The sequence below is a fragment of the Aristolochia californica genome, unplaced genomic scaffold (genome assembly GCF_029961685.1).
Source record: "Aristolochia californica isolate CCGP_79_NKW_82.1479 unplaced genomic scaffold, dmAriCali1.0.hap1 SCAF_9, whole genome shotgun sequence".
Classification (NCBI taxonomy): domain Eukaryota; kingdom Viridiplantae; phylum Streptophyta; class Magnoliopsida; order Piperales; family Aristolochiaceae; genus Aristolochia; species Aristolochia californica.
This window is the reverse complement of record NW_027182290.1, coordinates 29,755,715-29,777,271: the sequence shown is the minus strand read 5'-3', so window position 1 is coordinate 29,777,271 and position 21,557 is coordinate 29,755,715. Positions and strand designations below refer to the sequence as shown.

The 21,557-nt window shown below is 37.7% G+C and overlaps 1 protein-coding gene across 3 annotated transcripts; it reads left to right on the top strand.

The window, feature by feature from the left end:
• The first annotated feature begins 560 nt into the window (after positions 1-560).
• Positions 561-20,439, top strand: LOC137941703 (uncharacterized). 3 transcript variants are annotated; one of them, XM_068787228.1, is made up of 10 exons: positions 561-725; positions 866-932; positions 1,057-1,117; positions 4,204-4,288; positions 4,534-4,602; positions 13,550-13,662; positions 14,184-14,295; positions 14,368-14,511; positions 19,666-19,840; positions 19,923-20,439. In XM_068787228.1, exons 2-10 carry the CDS (start codon positions 906-908, stop codon positions 20,046-20,048), a joined length of 912 nt encoding a protein of 303 aa, XP_068643329.1. In that variant the 5' UTR covers positions 561-725; positions 866-905; the 3' UTR covers positions 20,049-20,439. The 3 variants fall into 3 exon arrangements, with proteins under 3 accessions (XP_068643329.1, XP_068643331.1, XP_068643330.1); XM_068787230.1 differs by lacking the exon at positions 1,057-1,117 and having other exon boundaries at positions 562-725; XM_068787229.1 differs by lacking the exon at positions 1,057-1,117 and having other exon boundaries at positions 562-932.
• The last annotated feature ends 1,118 nt before the right edge of the window (positions 20,440-21,557 follow it).

Sequence of the window (21,557 nt, the reverse complement as noted above, 5' to 3'; positions counted from 1 at the left end):
TGTTTTCTTTTTCCGTATTGCGCCCCATGAACTCGCACGATAAAAAGGGGTCACTCATTCAATTATTATCTACTCATGAGTCATAAAATAATTTTTAATCAGATAACATAAATTTTCATCGTTAAATATCATTAAAAAATTTTAAAAAATTAAAAATATCGACTTTTTCATGTATTGATAGTAGTTTAGGAGTTAAGTTAATAATTAAAGTTAATAATTAAATTTATAGTTATGTTATTTGCTTTTTTATTTATTTTCGTTAATAAATCTAAAATATTTAAACAAGTCAAGCATTCAATTTTTAGTAGAATATTTTGCCTAAATAATATAGTTATTTAATTATAATTAACACAAATTCAAATATTACATTGAGTATATACAAGTTTAAATTAAATGGGTCAGAAAAGTAGACCTAAACGAAGACCATTTTGGTTAGGATGAGTAGGAACTCATTGGTATTTCTATTTTGAACTCTTAGGGCTACGTTGTCAAACCTAATCTAACCTGATTATTACTTTTACGAGACTGAGAACATGAATCTGGCCAAATCGGGTCAGAATTTTTGCCACCCCTAGACACCGACGGACGTGTTCCAATTTACGCGCAAAAAGTGTTTTCCTGTGCTATTCTTCTTCTCTGCTAGCAGAAGCGGACGCGTGCGCGAATCTAGCAATCTCAAAAGCGACTCAAAAAGGAGTGCGAGTTGGGCACGGGGCACCCAAAAGGTGTTTGCTGCGTGGCTCTCACGCTGACGAACATCTCCTGCTCCTATATCGAATCAAAATTTGCCTTTTTGTAGAACGATTTTTATTCTCTCTGCCGCTCGGCTTCGAGTTATTCTTACTGCTTCTTCCTTCGCTTCTAGTCTCGATTCGAAATGGAGAGAGTGATCCGAAGAGCTTCACATGCGGGAACTTGGTACTCTGATAATGGTGAGTGCATTTTCTCTCAGAGGGTTTTCTTCCTCCTCTCTATTGCTTTTTTTTTTTTTTTCCTGTGCAAGGGACTTGCCATTCATCTATTTGATAACCGCTTGTAAGTGGCGGGCGCTTGTAGGCTTCCGATGGTATGCAGAATCTGATGATGCTTGTGGTGTTGAATTTGCTTGTTACTGAAGGTATTAGTAGAAATGGCATCACTAAAGAGAAAATGTACTCGCTTCTTCCTTAAATTGGCTAAAAACAGTCGCATTATCTATTGTTTTATGAAGAAGAATTGGAACTCTGCCGATTTCTTTTTTTTTCTTCGTCTTTATTGGCTGATTTTGTTTGTTACAATTGTCTGCCTTTTCCAGCAGAAGGGGCTTTGTTAGGAGCTTGGTGTCACATGTTTTAGATACTGCCCACTGGGTTGTGTGCTTTCTTCCGGTGAATGTGAAATTAGTGTGGAGCTTAGTATGAGGTTCTACAAATAGCATTGAGAATAAGAAAATACTTAAATAAAACAATGAGCTTTCAGTTTCCAAGAAAGATCTCACCTGAACTTATGAGAAATTAGTGTGGAGCTTAGTATGAGGTTCTACAAATAGCATTGAGAATAAGAAAATACTTAAATAAAACAATGAGCTTTCAGTTTCCAAGAAAGATCTCACCTGAACTTATGAGAATCTGTTCTTCCTTTCCACCCAAAACAAGGCTTTCAAGCTTAATTTTGATGGCAGCAGCCACTCTTTGATTGTTGTATGTTAGTTTTTTTTTTTTTTTTTTTGTGTTCCTTTCGGTTATGGCTGCTCCATGGAAGCAGAATAAGAGCCCTCCTTCATGCATAAACCATTTCAAATCTCCTTCCAGTGGGAGGGGACTCAACTATAATCTTCTGGGCTTCGAGAAGATCTCCCTCGTCTGGGCATTATCTGCACCTATTTGAAGACATCGATGATATCATTGCTCCTCTGGCTATCACAATAAAACATGTTCCTAGGAATGTCAATTATGTTGCTAATGTCTTTGACATTTATCTTATTGTGGGAAACACTTTCCAGATTGATTGGGTGTGCTTTTTAAAATTTGTATGTATTTTATTTTCTTCTATTTTTTCTTGCCATCTCTTTTGTTGTATTTGCTATTCTAATAGAAAAAAAAGGTTCATCAATTTGTTCTGGTTAAACCTTTCCCTCATCTCTTCTCTTGTGCTCATTTTTGTTTTCTTTTTGTGGACAATGAAAATTATATTATGGGGGGAAAGAGGGGCTAGAGACACCACTGAAGAAAGTATCTCAACGCCAAAAGAGCAGAAAAGGAAAAATACAGCAAAGGAAAAGATTAAAAACAGATTTTTAAAATAATGTAAGGCAAAAATAATACAATTAAGGGGGTGATCATCAAAGAGTATCAAGTTGGAGAGGGAAACTCCTTCCTTGCCAAGGAGTCAATAGCCATCTCAGCCGATTGAGGGGTATGGAGGCAAGTTATGTTTAGAGCATCTGTGGGATATCGGTTTCTTCCATAATGCGAAGGAAGTGGCAAATGGAGGGGGTTGTTTCTTCTTGGTGCACCAAATAATACTGCCGAGTGCTCCTCATCAACCAGGGGAGCATTCAATCCCCCTCATCAATCACGGGAGCATTCAATCATGTCATTTGCTCTTCACTCTTGCCGCTGCTTCTTCTCCCATCTCTCTCATTTGTGGCTTATTCGTCCTCCTTGTATTTTTTATTTTTTTACTTTTAATCTGTTTCCTTTGGAATAGCATGTTGGGCGCTTCTGAGACTTGATCTGATTGGAGTCTCCATGTTGATCTCTACTTTCCCATCTTCCCTTTCTTTAATGACCAAAGCTTGTAAATTGAAGCTTAATTTGATAAAAAAAATTAATTTTGCTATTCAACAGGCTATTTTTAACTTGTGCCAAGGTTAACACACCATCCAGAGTCAACCTGCTAAGAGCCACAAGAAGAATTTCCCAACTATTTATAGTGAACTGAACCAACATTGAGGCTTACTACTCATCATTTCTAGTCATCTCTGTTCTTGTCAAATTGTTTGTGTTAAATGTACTGAAAGGGTATTTTAGTCATTTCAAAATATTCCGATTGTATCCAGAAGAGTCTCATTAATTTCAGGAAGTTTAGAAGTGTCTATTATCCAATTTTCATAATCTTTGGACTTGTATATATGGAGATATTAGGTGTGCATGTTCGAGGCATGGAGGAGTTTTTTTCCTCTACAACTCAAGTTAATAATAGGGGTTGGGGGGGGCTCGTGCTTTACCCTAATCCAGAACTCACTACTTCTCCAAAAGCTGCCTCCTCCTCTTCTCTTCTTCTCCTTTATCTCGCAACCCTATTTCTCTCAATATTTCATAGTTTGTAATCTTTTGCATTTCAGCTCACTGCTGAACTCTTCTCATCAAATTTGAGTTTTAGTTTCCAGATCAAGCAAGCTTTGTTCCCAGCTAGTGGATTGGGTCCTTAGTTCAGTGGCTACCTTGGAGATTTCTAGGGTGAGAGCTTGGGATTAAGTTTCACCAGGGTATGGAGTGTAGTGTGTGTGGGTAATCATCATTACAAAAAAAGAAAAAGAAAAAATCTTTGTTCCCTGCTGTCTGTCTCTCAAAGAAACTTTGTCATTTCTTCATTAGGAAATGATACCTTTTTTCACTTAACACATGATGAAAACCAAATGCCTTCCAGTCAATCTTCTTTCTTTCATCTCCATTTATTTTCTGGGGTTTCTCTTCAATCTCATTAATCAGATTGTAGAGATCTTTATGGGTGCATAAGATCCTCCATTTTGAAATTCCTAATTATCCAATTTTTGCTTGTAAGCAAAGTAACTATTCTTGTGGTCTTAGTTTCCATTTCTAACTCACACAAATCAACCCAATCTGGAGTTCAATACCACTTATATTATCTCCCATGTTATGTGTGAATAGTAGCTAATAAATTTCAAAAGCACACACAGCACACAAAATTCACTACACTATAACATGAATAAATCACTTCACCCTCTCAAAGATGCCAAACTTACACCGAAAATCCTTCAATGGAAAGAAAAAACCACATGATGATTCTCAAAATTTATCGAATATAAATTATGAACTTTCACAAGGAGCTATACTTGAAGTCACATTTTTCATGTGCTTAGATAGGTCTTGTATGAGAATTTCTTGTTAGACAAAAGGCTCCAGAGGTTGCAAATTTTTTCTAATTTTTTATTTCGGATTCAATTCGATCCTAAGTGTGAACTTTTATGTTCCCTTTTAGCTAATAAACTCGGTGAAGAGCTTGATGGATGGCTTGCAGCAACTGGTCTGACTAAGTCTCCTGATATAAGAGGTGTAATTGCTCCGTAAGTGCATGTTTTCTGCTTAATTGCATTTGCATATTCCATCTTAGGGTCATGCAAGTTGATGGGCTGCGCCTTTTTGTGGGTAATTGCTGTCTCTTCACATTTGAGCTGATGTATTCCTGATGCCACTCTTCTTGTAGTTTGGGTTGGAAGCTATCTTGTAATTTTCTTCCATCTAGGGGGAAATATTGCTACAGCATTTTAAATTTTACTTCAATAAGTTTTTGGTGGTTTCGATATTACAGGCATGCTGGTTACTCTTACTCGGGTCGGTGTGCAGCCTTTGCATTCGCAAATATAGATCCATCAAAAATGTATGTTTATCTTTCTTTTTTTTTTTTTTTTTTTTGTTAGTTCATAAAAAAATGCAGACAATCTTCAGGATTTTAACAAAAAATACCATGTCAGGCTGGCAGTTTATGGTCAAGTGGCTGTTTATTTGTGTTACATATTTTGGAATACGTATTCATTCTCTTTTTAAGTATTATTTCATTAGAGAGCATAACAAAGCATAATCCTGAGAATGCAAATGAAAAATATACAACTGGAAAGAAAGAAAGAACAGAAAAAACACTGATGAGAAGAGAGAAAAGTTCTCACTTAGTGTTTCTTGATGTGTGATGCCAATAAATATTTACATGATTATCATGTTCCAACATTCACGATGGCGACTGATCCATAGGACTAGAAGCTTCTCTTCCTTACCAGTTGTAGAAAGGTTAAAATAAAGAGGAGAAGAAGAAGGAGAGAGAATAGAAAAAGTTGTATTAATTACACTCTAGTTGAGAGGCTCACGTCCCCTTTCTCCTTTTATTTCACTTAAGTGAGACTTAATGTCTTTTTACAAAAAATGCCATTTAAGGCTCAACACTACATAATTCACTAACTACAATCCAAATAACATACAATTTGAACCATAGACTTCTAACATTAATCCAATCCAACTAACTCTCCTATAGACTCATACATGATATGTAAACGACCAAAATACCCCTACGCACATAACTTTAACACTCCCCCTCCTCAAGCTAGAGTGTATATATTTAGGAGCTTTAGCTTGTTACAAAATATCCCATGGTCTCTTTTTCCAAGAGCTTTGATAAATACATGACCTAGTGGATCAAAAGATTTGACATAGGGAGTGACCACTGTACCATTCATTAATGCATCTCTAATGAAGTGACAATCAACCTCTGTATGTTTAGTTCTTTTATGAATATAAGGTTATTTGCAATGAAGATGACATCTTGGTTGTCACAGTACATAGCCATAGATTTTTAAACAAGAGTCCCAATTGAAGTAGCACAAATTTCACCTATAAAAGCTCACTAATTGTAGGCGCCTTTGCTCTATACTCAACCTCAACACTAGGATGGGCAACAACATCTTGTTTTTTACTTAGAAAGACTCACTAAGGTTCCTCCAACAAATACACAGTACCTCGATGTGAATCTTCTATCTAGTTTTAAACCAGCATAATTAGCATGAGAACACCTTACAACGTGCAAGTGTTCATGTGGCTCGTATGGTAACCCTTTCATGGTGTACCTTTCAGGTATGGCGATATTCTCAATGCAGCTTTTGGGTGAACTTTCTCGAGTGTTCCATAAACGGGATAATCACACTCACTACAAATGCTATATTAGATTTGGTTACTATGGCATAAGTAAGCTTGCCCACCAGTCTTCTATACATAGTCTTATCGTGGAGTTCATTATCGGTTTCATCACGCAAATTGTTGCCAACTTCCATGGAGGTTTCAGCAAGTTTGGCTCCTAACAACCTATGCTCATGTAACATGTTAGTCACATACATTCTCTGAGTGAACAATACTTTCTTCGCTTCTTGCTACTTTAGGTCCAAAGGAGTATATAAGTACCCCTAGGTCCTTTGTTTGGAAATGACTAGCTAGATGTTATGTAACTTCATTGTTGCCCTTTTTTGTTATTACCAGACAACACTATACCATCAATATTCACAATTTCGTAGGACCTCTTCGACACAAACAAGGAGTGGTCATAATAGCTCCTCTTAAAACCCAAGGACATCACCACATGACTAAATTTCTCAAACCAGGCTCTTTAAATTTTTAAAGGTCATATATAGCTTTGTGATATCAGCATACTTTCGCAGTCTCTCCCTGAGCAATATACCTAGGAGGTTGCTCTATATAGACCTCCTCAACTAGATTCCCATACAGAAAGGCATTTTTTATGTCAAGTTTATATAATGGCCACCTACCCTGCTTAACTACAAGAGAGATTAGAAGTCGGATAGAAGATAATCTGACAACGGGTGAGAAGGTCTCAAAGACATCCACAACATATGTTTACATGTAACCTTTTGTCACTAGTCTGGCCTTATATTGCTCAATAGTATGATAAGCTTATATTTGACCCACCCGCATCCTACAATAGTAGCATTAGGTGGTGGCTCACATAAGGTCCACATTCCACTATCAATCAACGCTTCCATTTCAACATTTGTGCCTATTTCCAATGAGGTGACACTAACGCTTCCTACAATGAAGAAGGAATAGAGTAGATGGAGACGGACAATGTAAACATTTTAAAAGACTCTGACAAGTTTTCAAAGGAAACAAATTTTAAATGGAATACTTTGTACCTTTCTTTGCAAGAATGGACACCTTTATGAATAGGCACATGGGGATGCAAATCACTTATTGCTGAAACTTTCTGAAGAGGAAGGTGTTGGCATGGGTGGAGAAGGAGGCAATATAGCAGACTCTTGGAAGGTACTCGACGCTTATATACCTGCTATGGCTTTGGTAATTCTGGTAAAACTGCTGGAATTGATGCAACACTCGGAACATCCTCCATGGGAAGTGGACTAACAACCTCACTACCCATAGAAATAGTAGCAGACTCAATAGCATAATAAAAGTAAGGAATGTTCTAAAAAAAGGCTACATCTGCGGAAGTATAAGTTTTCTTAGAGGATGGACATTAGCATTTGTATCCTTTTTAGGTACACGAAGACCCAAGGAAGACACATTTAACAACTCTAGGAGACAATTTATCAATAGAAGAATCAAGAACATGAACATAACATACTAATGTAAATACATGTTGACAAAGAGGGAAGAACTCACATCCAAGCTTGAGAACGCACAGTGGTATTTGTCCACCAAGTACAGAGGATGGCATTCTATTTACCAGGAAATACGTTGTGCAATATCACCCCAATAATGTTTTTGAACCTTCATTTGAAATAATATAGTAGGAGCCACATCAAGTAGGCGGCAGTTGTTTCTCTCTACCACACCATTTTACTGATACATGTATACACATGATAACTATTGAATAATACCATTTTGCAAAACAAAAGGAACGAAACTGATTATTCGTATATTCAAGCCCATTGTCAATATGTAACACACGAGATGAAGTACCAAACTGATTTTTTATTTCACTATAAAATTGAAGAAATACATCTAGATTCTCCCAAAAGAGATACATTTAAGTTACTCTACTATAATCATCAATAAAGGAAACAAAATAACGATAACCAAAAAGACTTGGAATCCAATATGGATTGTCGACATCAGAGTGAACAATCTCAAACAGGTTTCAACTATGTTGTGGACGAGAGGAAAAGATGATCTATGGTGCTTCCCAAGTTAACATGAATCACACTAAAAAGATAAAGTAGAAGGCAACTTTGGAAATAACTGATGAAGCTTCTTTGGAGAAGGATGCCGAAGTCTCAAATGTCATTGGAAGGATGATGTTGTAGTCTAAAGCGTTGATAGGGATAGAGTAATTTATCCTTCCAAGTAGTGGAGGCCTCCACTCTCACGCCCTGAATCAATTGTCCTCCTCGTCTGAAGGTTGTGAAAGACAGGTATTATAGAATGTTACTAAACATTATAAAGCCTCTGTTAGTTGACTCACCGGCAACAAATTGACTAAAAATTTAGGAACAAAAAAGACAAAATCCAAAGACAATGATGAAGTAGCCTTAACCGTTCCAACACCAATAGAAGAGAGAGAACCATCTGCTACTGTAGCATTTTCAAAGGGAGATGACTTGTTAAGAGAAGAAAACACATTACACATATTTGACATGTGTGAAGAAGCACCAGAACAATGAGCCATGAAGAGACTAGAGTTGCATGAAAGGCAGACATACCTGAATTGGTCATAGTGACTGTAGCATTGGGAACAGTCTAATGCATAGATGGAGAAGCCATCAATTGGGCCATACGTTGAGCTAGCTATTGAAGCTCATTAGGTGCACCGGGAATAATTCCTACTAACCTAGTAAGCATGGGCTGCAGACTTCATGTAGTACTGGAGTTCACCTAGGCTGATTTACCATACTTGTCCCAGCATTTGTCTGGGTAATGGCTGGTGCACCCTTAATGAGCACACCTCTTGTCACCACTACTCTCTCCATGACCTCTGCCTCGACCAGAATTATCTCTATCCCTACCGCAACCACCTCGGCCATATCTACCTCTAGAATCTGAACGCTGTTGTGCTGGCTGAATAATAAGGGCAGCAGCTTTTGTGTATTTATTTGCTTTGCTACTAGGTGGAACTACAGTTATCTCAGCCTAAACAACTCAATTAAACATCTTGTTAAGTAATGGTATATCTGTAGCTGCAAGAATTTGGGTCCTGACTGTATCATATTCAGATCCTAAACCATCCAAAAATTTAGCCACATACAGTTTATCACTATTTCCGAAGGTTTGCTTCGTTCATAATGAATGGGTGATATATCTCAATTTCTTGTAGAATCCCTTGTAACTCACCACACCAAAATAATCAATCACAGACTTATCTCCTTTTTTTAGCAAATAATTGAGCATACAACTTTTAGAGGATAAATTGCTCTCCTAAGCATAAAAAAACTTCAACCTTAAGTCAATGCTATATAACCTCACTATCCTCAGCTTCCCAATCATCTATAAATGGTTGGAGAGGATCTTCTCGCAAATACTTTGCTTTCCTCTTGGCTTTCAAGTAAATTTTGATAGATCCAGCCCAACTTAAGTAGTTTGGCTACTCAGTATTGTAGTAGTGATTAAAAGTGCATTCTTCCCTTCCGAATGCATACCATCTCTTGATGAAGAGATGACTTCACTTAAATTCCGCATATCACCTAAAATTGTTCAAATATAATAAGCATTTGCAATCAATCAACACACAAATCACAAACTTGCACTAAAAAATACCTTGTGTAGATGATGTGGACCGCACATACAACCAAAAGTTTGGGGCTTTAACTCGTCAACACTCCAACAAGACACAATACTCCTCTCTATAACGCAGCACCTTTAGTAATCCGATTTCAAGGAATTTCATAGTTGTCATAGTTCCATACTCTAATTTGAAACTTTGCACAGTCATAGATAATTGCTCAATTGGCAGCACATCCATTAACCTTAAGGTTATGGTACAAAATAGAAGGAAACAAATCAAATCTTTACCTCAGATCAGCAGTAATCTAAGGAAGTCTTGCTTTACCTCAGATTGATTGCTCTCATGAAAAAAGGTTAATACTAAGAGGAAAAGGAAGGTGGAGAAGAAGGAGAGAGAAGAGAAAAGAAGAAGTGCGTTAATTGCACTCTGATAGAGAGACTCAGTTCCCTTTCTTCTTTTATTTCACTTAAATGAAACTTACACCCATTTCGAATATGAAGATCATGTAGATGCATGAGATAACGATGAACTTCGAATTTCCAGTTTGTTGACTAACCCCCCCTTAATGTCTTTCTAAAAAACTGCTCCTTAAGGCTCAACATTACATAATTCACTAACTACATCCAAATAACATACAATTTGAACCATTGATTTCTAACATTAATCCAATGTAACTAACACTACGATGGACGCCAAACATTTTTTTTTAAATGAGGTGTATAAACTATTAAAGAAAGTGAAGAGTACAAAGACACCTAGCTAGGAGGGTCTTCCTCCACAACAAGGTGTTAGAGTGAAATACCCGTCTTGGCAGCTAAATGTCTGCCAAATGATTGGCAAAGCGAGGGATGTGCTTCCAATTACAATTTAAAGAAAAAATTAAATTACAGATTTCTGAATACATATCCCAATGACGCCTTGGAGGTCTGATAGATTTTGCACACCAGTCAATGACAGACTTTGAGTTCCCTTCGATGCAGAGGGGGCCTGTGAGCTGGCTAATTAAACACTTTAATTCCGTTCAACAATCCAGATAGTTCTACAGTTGTGGAGTCAAAGACTCCAAGTGGCGCCGCGAAGGAGAAGAGGAGATAACCGTTTGCATCGTGAATAACTCCTCCATAGCCCGCAAGACCAGGGCAGCCAAGAGCACTCCTATCGAAATTTAGCTTGAAATGGCCTAGGAGGGGGGGGGGGGGGGGGGGGGGGAGATTTAAATTCGAATTTTTTTCTGTTTTTCTTTCCAAAATCCCCATATTATATGCCCAATGCAACATGAGAGAAACATCTTTCCAAGCTTTGGGAGACTAGCACCAGTGATTGAGAGGATAGTGGATGAGAGATCTTGTGCAGCGTAGTATTGGAACCCAATTTTATTTAAAAGTTTGGTCTAGATAATATGGGCATAATGGCAGGATAAAAGTATGTGATTAGCTCTTTTTGGGGCATTTTGGCAAAAAAGGACAGTAGGGATCCAGGACGGAGGTTTCCCACCGAATTAAAGAGTCTGAGGTGAGGATTTTATTTTTGTAGGTACTGCAGATAATTTTTTTTGCGCGAGGCGGGGCAAGGAGGTTCCAGGCGGAGGCCGCAATGTGATTAGACTGATTTGAAATGGGGTTATTGAGGAAATTGTAGGTTGAAGTAGTTGAGAAAGTAACTTTTGTACAAGGTGTCCAGATCAATGTATCAGGGTTAATTCTGGGTTTGGCTGTGGAGATGCTCAAGAGGAGATTAGATGCCAGGATGGCTTCAGAATCCGAGATATCTCTTATGAGGTTCAAATTCCAGCCCCCTGTTTCAGACCAAAGATTTGAGATAGAGGCATCGATATTTCTTGCTAGGATTGAGATAGACTCATAGCTAATGTTGAGGCTGGATTGGCTAGACCACCAATCGGACCAAAATTTTATGGAGGTCCCATTGCCAACGTAGCAATTAACAACTTTCTTGAAGTTTGGGAGTAGCAAGACTATTTTCTTCCAGGCTGGGGACAGACGGTAGTGTCGTCCCCCCTCAGTCCACCAACCCAAATGTTTGTTGGCTTTGGCAGCTTCTAAAGCTCTCCAAATCCATTTTAGGAGAAGAGCAGAATTTGTACTGGCAGTATCTCAGATACCCAGTCCGCCAAGGAATTTTGGTTTGCTGACCTCTTCCCATTTTACCAAGTGATACTTTTGTTCACCATTTGGACCTCCCCACAGAAATCTTCTTTTGATGAGTTCAATTCTGTTTCTAATAGAGGTGGGGCACCGGAACAATAGAAAGTAACCAAGGATTCCATGAAGGCAGGATTTTATGAGGACCAACTTACCAGCTTTAGAGAGGACTTTTCCTCTCCATGGATGCCAGGAGCACTTGGAGGGTAATCCAGGGGTCAGGTGCATGGAGTCATCTTCGTTTTACATCCAAGGTAGCTGGCCATGGAGTTCAATAGGTGGGGTTCAATGTTAAAACCATTAATAGATAACTTTAACCAACTAACTTTCTAACCGGATGAGATTTCAAATAGATTGAGCGATGCTTTAATGTTATGAATTTGTTTCAAAGAGCCTTCACAGAAGAAGATGGTGTCATCCGTATATTGTAGGAGGGTGATGTCCTAAGCAGGATTTGGCCCTATGGACATTGCAGATTCTACCACTGCTGAATGATCTTCATCTTTGGTTGAAGATTTTCTCAGACAGACTTCAAGGGAAGCTGCTGATTGAGGGAGACTGTAAAGTGGTCATAAGCTGGTGCTCTAATTCAGCCTCTCCCCCTTGGCGGCATTGGCCAATTACTTCATCTATTGCAGATATTGTATCTTCCATTTTTTGTACTTTGGAATCACATCCCTAGGTTAGCCAATTTTGGGGCTGATAGGCTAGCTAAATTTGGAACCTCCCAACAATCTCTCATTATTTGGGATGGTTCCCCCTCCTTGTAATCTTGCTCTTTTGAACCTTTTAATATAACCCAGTGCTATTTTAAAAAAATGATATGGCTCAAGTACATTTTCCACCTTTAGACCATGTCATGTCAAGCTCTGATAACAATTATAACTAACTCCAACAAACCCAAAAAAGCCAAATGATCTCCATTTCAATTCTGAGGATAGTAACTAAGTCTTTATCAAAAAAAAAAAAAAAGAGGGTAGTAACTAAGTCAGCACTAAGCATGGCAAGGAGCTTCTTTCCTTAAACACCTTGTTGTATAAAGATAAATATTAGCATTATTTTGAAGAAGACTAATTCAATTTCTCCTGGTGTACCGGATTCAGCATATGTTGCCGGAATCATCTGTAGATAGACAGTCAGAATTGTGACTACAAGTTAGTCACACTCTAGAACATCTCATAAAAGTTCTATAAGAATATGCTTGTGGTTCTAATTCAGAGAGCTAAAGTCTTACTCTTCATGCATATGATACCTTGACTTTAATTTATATGTAGTTGTAATGTGGTTTCTGCTTTATGCAATAGGCTTTCTCTGTTTTCTGTTATTTGAAGTTGAAGTGGGAGGAACTCTGTGTCACTCCATGATCCATTTTTTTCCAGTGCTGATGATCTGCAAACATTATGGTTATCTAGCATCAGTTTCACTTTTCTTTCGTTTTCTTTCTCATTACTTAACATGGTTTTGGTGAAACTACCGCTACTAAATAGCTATTGCTGCTTTATATTACAAACTGTCTGTCTTGGAATTACCAGCTTTTAACAGTTCCCAAGTTGGAAATAGAACCAAGTTACCTTCTTTCACTAGGTTCAGTAAGCTATTCAATTTGGTGCAGGTGAACCAGTTTCCTTTTAATTATGGATGATATTCCTACTTAATGTCAAATTTAAATCATAATGGACCCAGATGCTTCACTTTTTCTATGTTCTTAATCTTGGTAGTCAGTGTGGCTGGTGACCGACTGACTAAACACTCCCCCCCAAAAAAATAAATAAAAGAAACTGATAATAGTCTGAGAGAAGAATAAATTTTGTGTTACATACTGTAAATAACCTTTTGTGATTGTTGAAGCCGGAGTCTTATGTTCAGTTTTGCTTTATGGAGGCAAACATGGCAATTCTTATTAACTAGTATGTAAAGATATGATATTTCAGTTCACGGGTGTTTCTTCTTGGTCCGTCTCACCATTATTACACACCAAGATGTGCTCTTTCAAGAGCCACTGTTTACACAACGCCTGTGGGAGACCTGCCAATTGATTCAGAAGGTAGAAGATGAGTACATGTTTCAATTGCTCAATTATATCACAGTATTTGAATTAGAATTTTTTCGTTTCATTGCATTTCTGTGAACAATCAAGAACAATATGCTGTTGAAAAAATGGCCATCAGATTGGCCAATTAGGATGGGAGTAGAATTCCTTTCTTTGTTTATCTTACTCTCCTTTTTGTAAATCTTATTTGGCTTTTATGGGGCCTACTTGTGACCACTGAAATTTCTTCTTTTTCTCCTCTCTTTTTTAATGAATTTCTGAGTGAAATGGGGAACAATATGCTGTTGAAAATGGCCATCAGATTGTAAAAAATAAGTGGATGAATGTTGTAAAAAATCTTAAGTGTTCTGTTGTATTCCATGCATTTTCCCTGTGACCCAAGAAACTACTCTTATGTTGATCCCTAATTGGACATTTTCATGTATTTTATAATCTGTAGTCTTCTTGCCCCTTGCTAATGCAATTAGCTTTACTTTTCTGTTTGTTGATGCAATACTGGCATAACATGGTCTCAGTGAATGAAGAGTTGCGGGCAACAGGAAAATTTGAATTGATGGATCTTCATGTAGATGAGGCTGAACATAGCATGGAGATGCATTTACCTTACCTTGCTAGAGTGTTTCATGGGTAATTCTTTGTAGATTGAGCTTCATTTCTCTATTTTTCTTCATGAAGACTCCTAAGTTGGACTCCACGCAGTTACCCAGTAAAAATTGTACCAATTTTGGTTGGCGCTCTCAATTCAGAAAATGAAGCTTTGTATGGAAGACTGCTAGCCAAGTATGTGGATGACCCAAAGAATTTCTTTTCTGTGTCCTCAGACTTTTGCCATTGGGGTTCTAGGTATACTGTTACCTTTTTTTGTGCATCTGTATTTTATTTGCTGTTTGCAGTGTTTTAAGCTACTTGTTTGCTCTCCGTTGTCAAATTATCTGTTTACAGTTGTCATCTGGTTTTTCTTTTATGATAGTAGTTGCAGATTCTACTTAAATTTCTGTTTCTGTATTCAAATTTGCTATCTGGCCTGAGAGTTTAAACACCTGAGAATATAATTTCCGTGACTTGCTGTGATTTTTTTCTTTTCAAACTTAGCTTTCAAATCAATTACTTTCAGTATTATTATTATTTATTATTTATTATTGTTTTATGATTTAATTTTATAGCAATATTACAATTTAATTTAATATTATTGATATTATTATTGTTCTAGCTTCAGTTTCTGTTTTATCCTTGGAATCAAAATGATCAGTTAAGTGGCGTCTTTTAGTTTTTGTTAAATGTAGTATAAGGGGCAGTTTGGTCATTTTACATTACCTGTATATTCAGTGAGAGTACTGTCATATTGAGAATGTTAAGGTGTATCTATGGTTCAGTTTTATGTTGTTTAAAGGTGTGGTTAGGAAGTTATGAGTTGTGTAAGAGGGGTAAATATGTAATTCTCTCTCAAAATCTTTTAAGTTAATAAGAAGGAAGAGGGGTCGACTTTTGACTCTAACTAGAGCTCTCTCCAATGCTCTCTTGCAGCCATTCTCTTCTCTTTTTTTTCTTCTTTTCTTCTCTCACTCTTTAATTTCTCATTTCTTCTCATGGTATTAGAGCAGTAGAAGGGTCTTGATTTTAAGCCCGTGAAGTGCTTCTTCTTCCTCCTTTGAATGTAGATCTTTTTAGAGAAAGAGATTTTAGGATTTTCTACTGACTAAGAGTCAAGGTTTGATTTTTCGTGTCTCTTTTTCTATCATAACCCAAGGTTTAATAGTTCCTGCTGCCAATTGAGCAGTTCTATGTCTAATTAGTGCCCCCAAGAGGGTCTTTTGGCTTGGGATTGTCCCATCTACTATGTGCACAACACTAATATTGTGCCTGGTATTTGCGTCACTTCAGGAAGACTGATGTCTGCCTATCTCTTGCAATTTTTTATAGTTTATGGCTAGTTTCCCCTCACTCCAAGCTTTATGCATGTTGCTTGCACATATTTGAATCTCTGATCAAACCGTAATTTTTTGAAGTGGGGCCTACATAGTCTACTCAGGTATCAATTTGTGGTGGGGTTATTTTTTGGTTGTGTTGATTGTTATTTGTTACTTATGGTTGATTCTAGTGTGATAATCACTCTCACAAGGGAATTTGGAGGTTCCGAAGGGAAAGATACTATTTTGATTGCTACAGAAAGGTTGAATACACAAAACTATCATAGTTGGTCTAAGTTAATTTGTATCTCTCTTAAAGCCAAACGGAAGTTAAAATTCATTAAAGAAGATCCACCTGTTCCTATTAGAGATGATTGGAAAGTAGAAGGTAGCTAGGTCATGACCTGGTCACTCAATAGTATGAAAAAAATTGAGGAGTCAAATTATGAACTATGAGACAACAAAGGAAATGTTGAAATAATTCATAAGTATTTGTGTGTCTTCAGAGCATATAAATAGTCATCTTTTAAAAGTTGCACACACAATGCTTGTTCATATGCATTTTCATATTAGTGTGATGCAGTCTTATTGCTTGTTTATATAAACAGGATGCCTTCTTCGGTACTTGGAGGTAAAATTCCCCTCCAAATACTAACTCCATTGGCTACTTTGTTTCCTTTATCATCATGTATTTTTTGGTGTGTTCGTACATGTATTTGGTTCTTCTATGGATAAACTTACTACTCGTGCAACCATGTGTGTTTTTCTAGAGTACTCTCATACATAGAAGGGTTACAAATATTTTTTCCCATCCACTAGAAAGACATTTATATTCATTGACGTGACCTTTTTAGGATGTTCCTTTCTTCTCTATCTCTAATAAGGAATCTACTCCGTTCTTCAAAGTTTCAAGTATAGTTGCTCCTACTCTTGTAGAAGTTGGTCCTAGTTCGCCACCATCTATTATTGCACAAAAGCCCTTACAGGTATGTCACACCACGTAGAAACAAGCCAAAGTTCAACAAGCCCTTACAAGTATATCATACCTTACAAATATATTACAGGTATATCGACCCCCTCTATTCTTTTTGCAGTACTGAAGCTGAAACCACCAGTCATATTCTTCTACAGTGCTCCTTCTCATGGAATGTGTGGACCTCTGTTCTATGCAAGTTGGGGCTCCAATTTTGTATATCAGCTAATCTGATCTCCTTCAGTAAGTCGATCATTGGCTTTCCCCTTCCTGGTCTCGGAAAAGTGATGATCTCCGCCTGTGCCAGTTTCGTACCTTGGGGGCTTTGGAATGAACGCAACCGAAGGCGTTTCGATGCTAAAAGTGAATCAGAAGTAAGAGTAGCCGATAGGGTGTCGGGGCAAATATCCACTAGGCTTCTAACTAAGAAGTCTTTTTCCTCCTTAAAGGGTACCTCTATCCGTGATAACTGGAGTAATTTGGCAATGATGCACTTTGGGATCAAGGTTCTAGCCATACAGGTGTGGACCCCCCAGAAGCTGGTTACCTAAAGTTGAACTTTGATGGCTCTTCTCTCGGTAATCCGGGGATCGCTGGTTTTGGGGGAATTATTTTGGATTCATCTGCAATCAATGTTTCTCTTATGCCGGCCCGTTAGGCATTTTCAATTCAACGTCAGCTGAGCTCTATGGCCTCCTCAATGGGCTTCGCGTTTTCAGAGACAATTGTAGTGGTCCCATTCACATTGAAGGTGACTCGAAGGTGGTTATTGGATGGTGCGAGCGTGCTTCCCCTCCACCGTAGCGCCATGAGGACATCTTTCGGGAGATTTTAGATATTACCTTACTACTCTCTTGTATTTGATCTCACATTCTGAGATCTGCAAATTCGGCTGCAGATGTGCTAGCCAAATAGGGAGTGTCCCTGCAATCTCTTGCTATGAGGAATCTGCTCCTTCTTCCTTTGTAATAATTTTCTCTTGTTAATATAAATACATATTTATCAAAAAAAAAAAAAAAACCACCACTTACATTCAAGCCAAAGTTCCCTCTCTCACCTATTCCAGAATCCTCTTCATTTGAGGTTCCTGAAGTAAATGATTTACATCTTCTTGTTACTATTCGTAAGGGTGTACATATGTCCACTCGACATCCGTTGTCTAATTATGTGTGACTTGATTTGCGGTACAAACAGTTTGCTTTTGTCTTTGTCTTCTTGTACCATTCCTTCTTCTATGCAGGATGCTCTCTTGTCTCCTCAATGGAAGCATGCCATGGATGATGGAAGCTCTACCTGACAAAGGTACATGGAGTTTATGTGATCTCCCTTCGGGTGCTACAGTTGTGGTATGTCATTGGATATATATTGTGAAGTACAGAGCGGATGGTTCTATTGAAAGATATAAAGCTTGTTTGGTTGTTAAGGAGTGTACTCAAACCTACGGTATCAATGTTTTCGAGACATTCTCACCTGTCTCCAAGTTGATTTTCATCCGTGTTCTTTTGTTTGTTGCAGTTTACCACAGATTGACCCTATTTTAGTTAGACATTAAAAATGTTTTTTTATATGGAGATTTAGAAGAAGAGGTTTATATGAAGCAACCTCCTGGGTATGTTACTCAGGGGGAGACTGAAAATGTGTGCAAGCTAAAGAATGCAATTTATGGACTTAAACAAAATCCTATGGCATGCTTTGAGAACTTCAACCAGGTTGTAATGTCTTTTGGATTCTTCAGGAGCCATTGTGATCACTTTCTTTTTGTTATGAAGCAATCATTTGGAATTGTAGTATTACTTTTTTATGTTGATGATATCGTCTTGTTAGGGAGTGATAACAATGGCATTAGGTAAAGGAGCACCTTACTAAATATTTCCAGACCAAAGATTTGGGTTCCTTAAAATAGATGCAAGGCAGAAGTTGTATTAACACGGAGGAAGTATGTTACTAATATATTACAAGAGTATAATATGCTAGGTGCAAAACCTATAGACCTATGGAAGTTGGCAAATACAAATAATGTATCGAAGATTAGTTAGAAAGTTGATTTATGCCACAGCCATTCATCCTGGTATATCGTTTTTTGTAAGTTTGGTAAACCAATTCATGGAAGATCCACACAAGATACATTTGGAGATTATTCAGAGGATATTGAGGTATTTAAAAAGGGTCATCTGGAAAAGGGTTGTTTTTTAACCTCGCAGTCATTTGAAGATGGAAGCCTTCTTAGATGGAGACTATAATGGCTCTAAAGTTGATTGGAATCCACTACTGGTTTTTGTGTGTTTGTAGGGGAAAACTTGGTAAGTTGGAATAGCAAAAAGCGGAATGTTGTGGCCCGTTCTTGTGCAAAAGTTGAATATAGAGCTATTGCTCATAGTACAAGTGAATTGATGTAGGTGAAGTCTGTTTCTCATGAGTTAAACTTGCAGGCTGCATAACTAATGACCATGTATTGTGATAACCAGATAGCTATCTTTATTGCAGGCAATCTAATGTTTAATGATAAGACCAAATATATAAAAGTTGACTGTCACTTTATTTGAGATTTGGTAATGCGAAAAGAAGTTGTTGTGATCAAGTTGGTGATATTTTTACTAAAGCCTTAAATAGACATGAATTTGAGGTATTTTGTAAAACTGGAGCTTCTAGGTATATATGTTCCAACTTAAAAGGAGAGTGTTAAATGTCGTCTATGGGGTAGTGAGAGTGATGTCATGTTTAGAATATTAAGGTGTCTATGGTCTAGATTATATTGTTTAGTGGTGTGGTTAAAAAGTGATAAGGAGTTATGTGTCGGAGAGGTAAATATGTTATTATTTTTCAAAATCACTTCAAGTTAACAAGAAGGAAGAGGAGTCAACTTTTGCCCCTAACCAGAGCTCTCTCCAATGCTCTCTTTCAGCTACTCTCTTATATTTTTCTTCTCTTCTCTCACTCTTCTATTTCTCATTGCTTCTCAGTTGTCAAAATTTTAAGGTATCATAGCACCTTGTTGTACTGTAATACGGTGTACAAAAGTTGGCTGTAATATTGTACCGTATTGTTGCTGTTTCTTGGCTTTGGCTTAGCTTCCTAGTAAGTTGGTTGTAGATAACTGAATCTTGGCTTTTTTATCAGGTTCAGCTACACTCACTATGACAGGAAATATGGAGCCATTTACAAGTCCATTGAAGCATTAGATCGAATGGGCATGGACATCATTGAGACTGGAGATGCGGATGCCTTCAAAAATTATTTATCAGAGTTTGACAATACCATTTGCGGTCGTCATCCCGTTAGTGTTTTCCTCCATGTAGGGTCTAAAATCAAACTGCAAAGACCCATCATTTTACATGTGGAGTTGTGCTTGACTGTTCTCTCTAATTGTCTGACAGATGCTGAGGCTCTGCTCAACCAAAGTAAAGATCAATTTCCTTCGCTATGAACAGTCAAGCCAATGCAAGAGCATGAGAGATAGCAGTGTAAGTTATGCTTCTGCAGCAGCGAAGGTGGAGACATGAGGCAGATCAATGTCATTGGTGTTTATTGAAGTATTTATTGAATACTATTTCTGTGCTCAAACCTTACTGCGTGTTCTCTCCAAGGAACTACTGGAAATTGGCTCGGCATGAAGGACTCAAGTTACTATATCAGAATATCCTTGCTGTTTAATTTACATTTGGTCTACTTTTTCGTTGCTGTTACTGATGCTCAAAATTTTCTGTTGTCATTAAAGAAAAAAAAAACAAAACAATCTTCTAATAGAGTAGACGGGACAAAGGGATTCTCTTTTATTGATTTTTCTTATGTAATTTGTGAGAGTTAATATTATTGCTACAAGGTAACTGTAGCTATTTCCACTTGCACCTGTAGGACTGGAGAAATTAAAGGTGTCTGCTCCAATTTATTTCAGATCTACCACCACAAACTTTTTTTGTTTTTTTTTCTTGTTTTTTAGCCATTTGGGTGTTCCTCTTTTCGTCTCATCAGTTGACAGAATTCCTCCCTGAAGAACTCTTTTCTCTCTCTAAGTAAAGGTGGAAGTAAACTATTTAGGGTTTAGTGAAAATGGTCATTTTTTTTGCTTTTTGGGTTTCAAACAAACCCTTAAGATTTGTTACTTGGAATTGGAAAGAGAAGTATAAAATAACACCTTTAACATTTTCACGGCGTGCTTGTCTTTATCCTCGTTACATCACGAAACCCTTTTCGACCCACTCTCTCCTCGTAAAAGTGCAAAAGAAAGCTGATTCAACTGTTCAGAATGCGTCACCTGCTCGCGTCTACTGCCAGCTTCCAGATTAGATGACCGGAGCTTTTCTGTATTATCTAAATCAATCAAGTGACGGTCTATCTCTCTCGTCACTCCGAAGATAGTAAGGAACGACCTCCTCTCTTTTCTCCTCTCTTTTTTTTGTTTAGACCTAATCTAATCCCTCACGAGTCACAAATGGCGACCTAACAAAAAATTTGTACTCTTCGCACTAAAAAAAGAATGGAAAAATTCGATAACGGAACAAATAACATACCAGTTGATTCAGCAAATGATCGTTCGTTCGATCGCCATTGCTGCTGGATCGTTCGTTCGATCGCCATTGCTGCTGGCAATGGTGAGGACGAATCTCGCTGAGGACTTTCTGGAATGCTGGGATTCCATTTGTGTCGGACAAAGACAAGAAAGTAGACCCGCAGCTGACACGTTCTGATCGGATCGGCGTGTATCCAGCAGCGAACCAGGTTTGCTGCGTTGATCAGATAAGATCTGTCATGAGGCATTTTTGTCTGATACTGCACTGGCTTGGGTACGAAACAAAGATCACTGCTGACAATGTTATAGAGGATACAAAGGAGCTTTGATCATATTCCGTACCGTGAAGCCTGCAGCCTTTCATAAATATTTAGGTCTGTTTACGGATTACAATGGTAAATCTAATCTTTGAATAATCATACTGTGGAAAAAATGAAGTTTCTTCTCTCAGCTTTTTCCCTTGTCGAAGAGATCTCGCGTGAAATTTAAACTGTTCCAGATA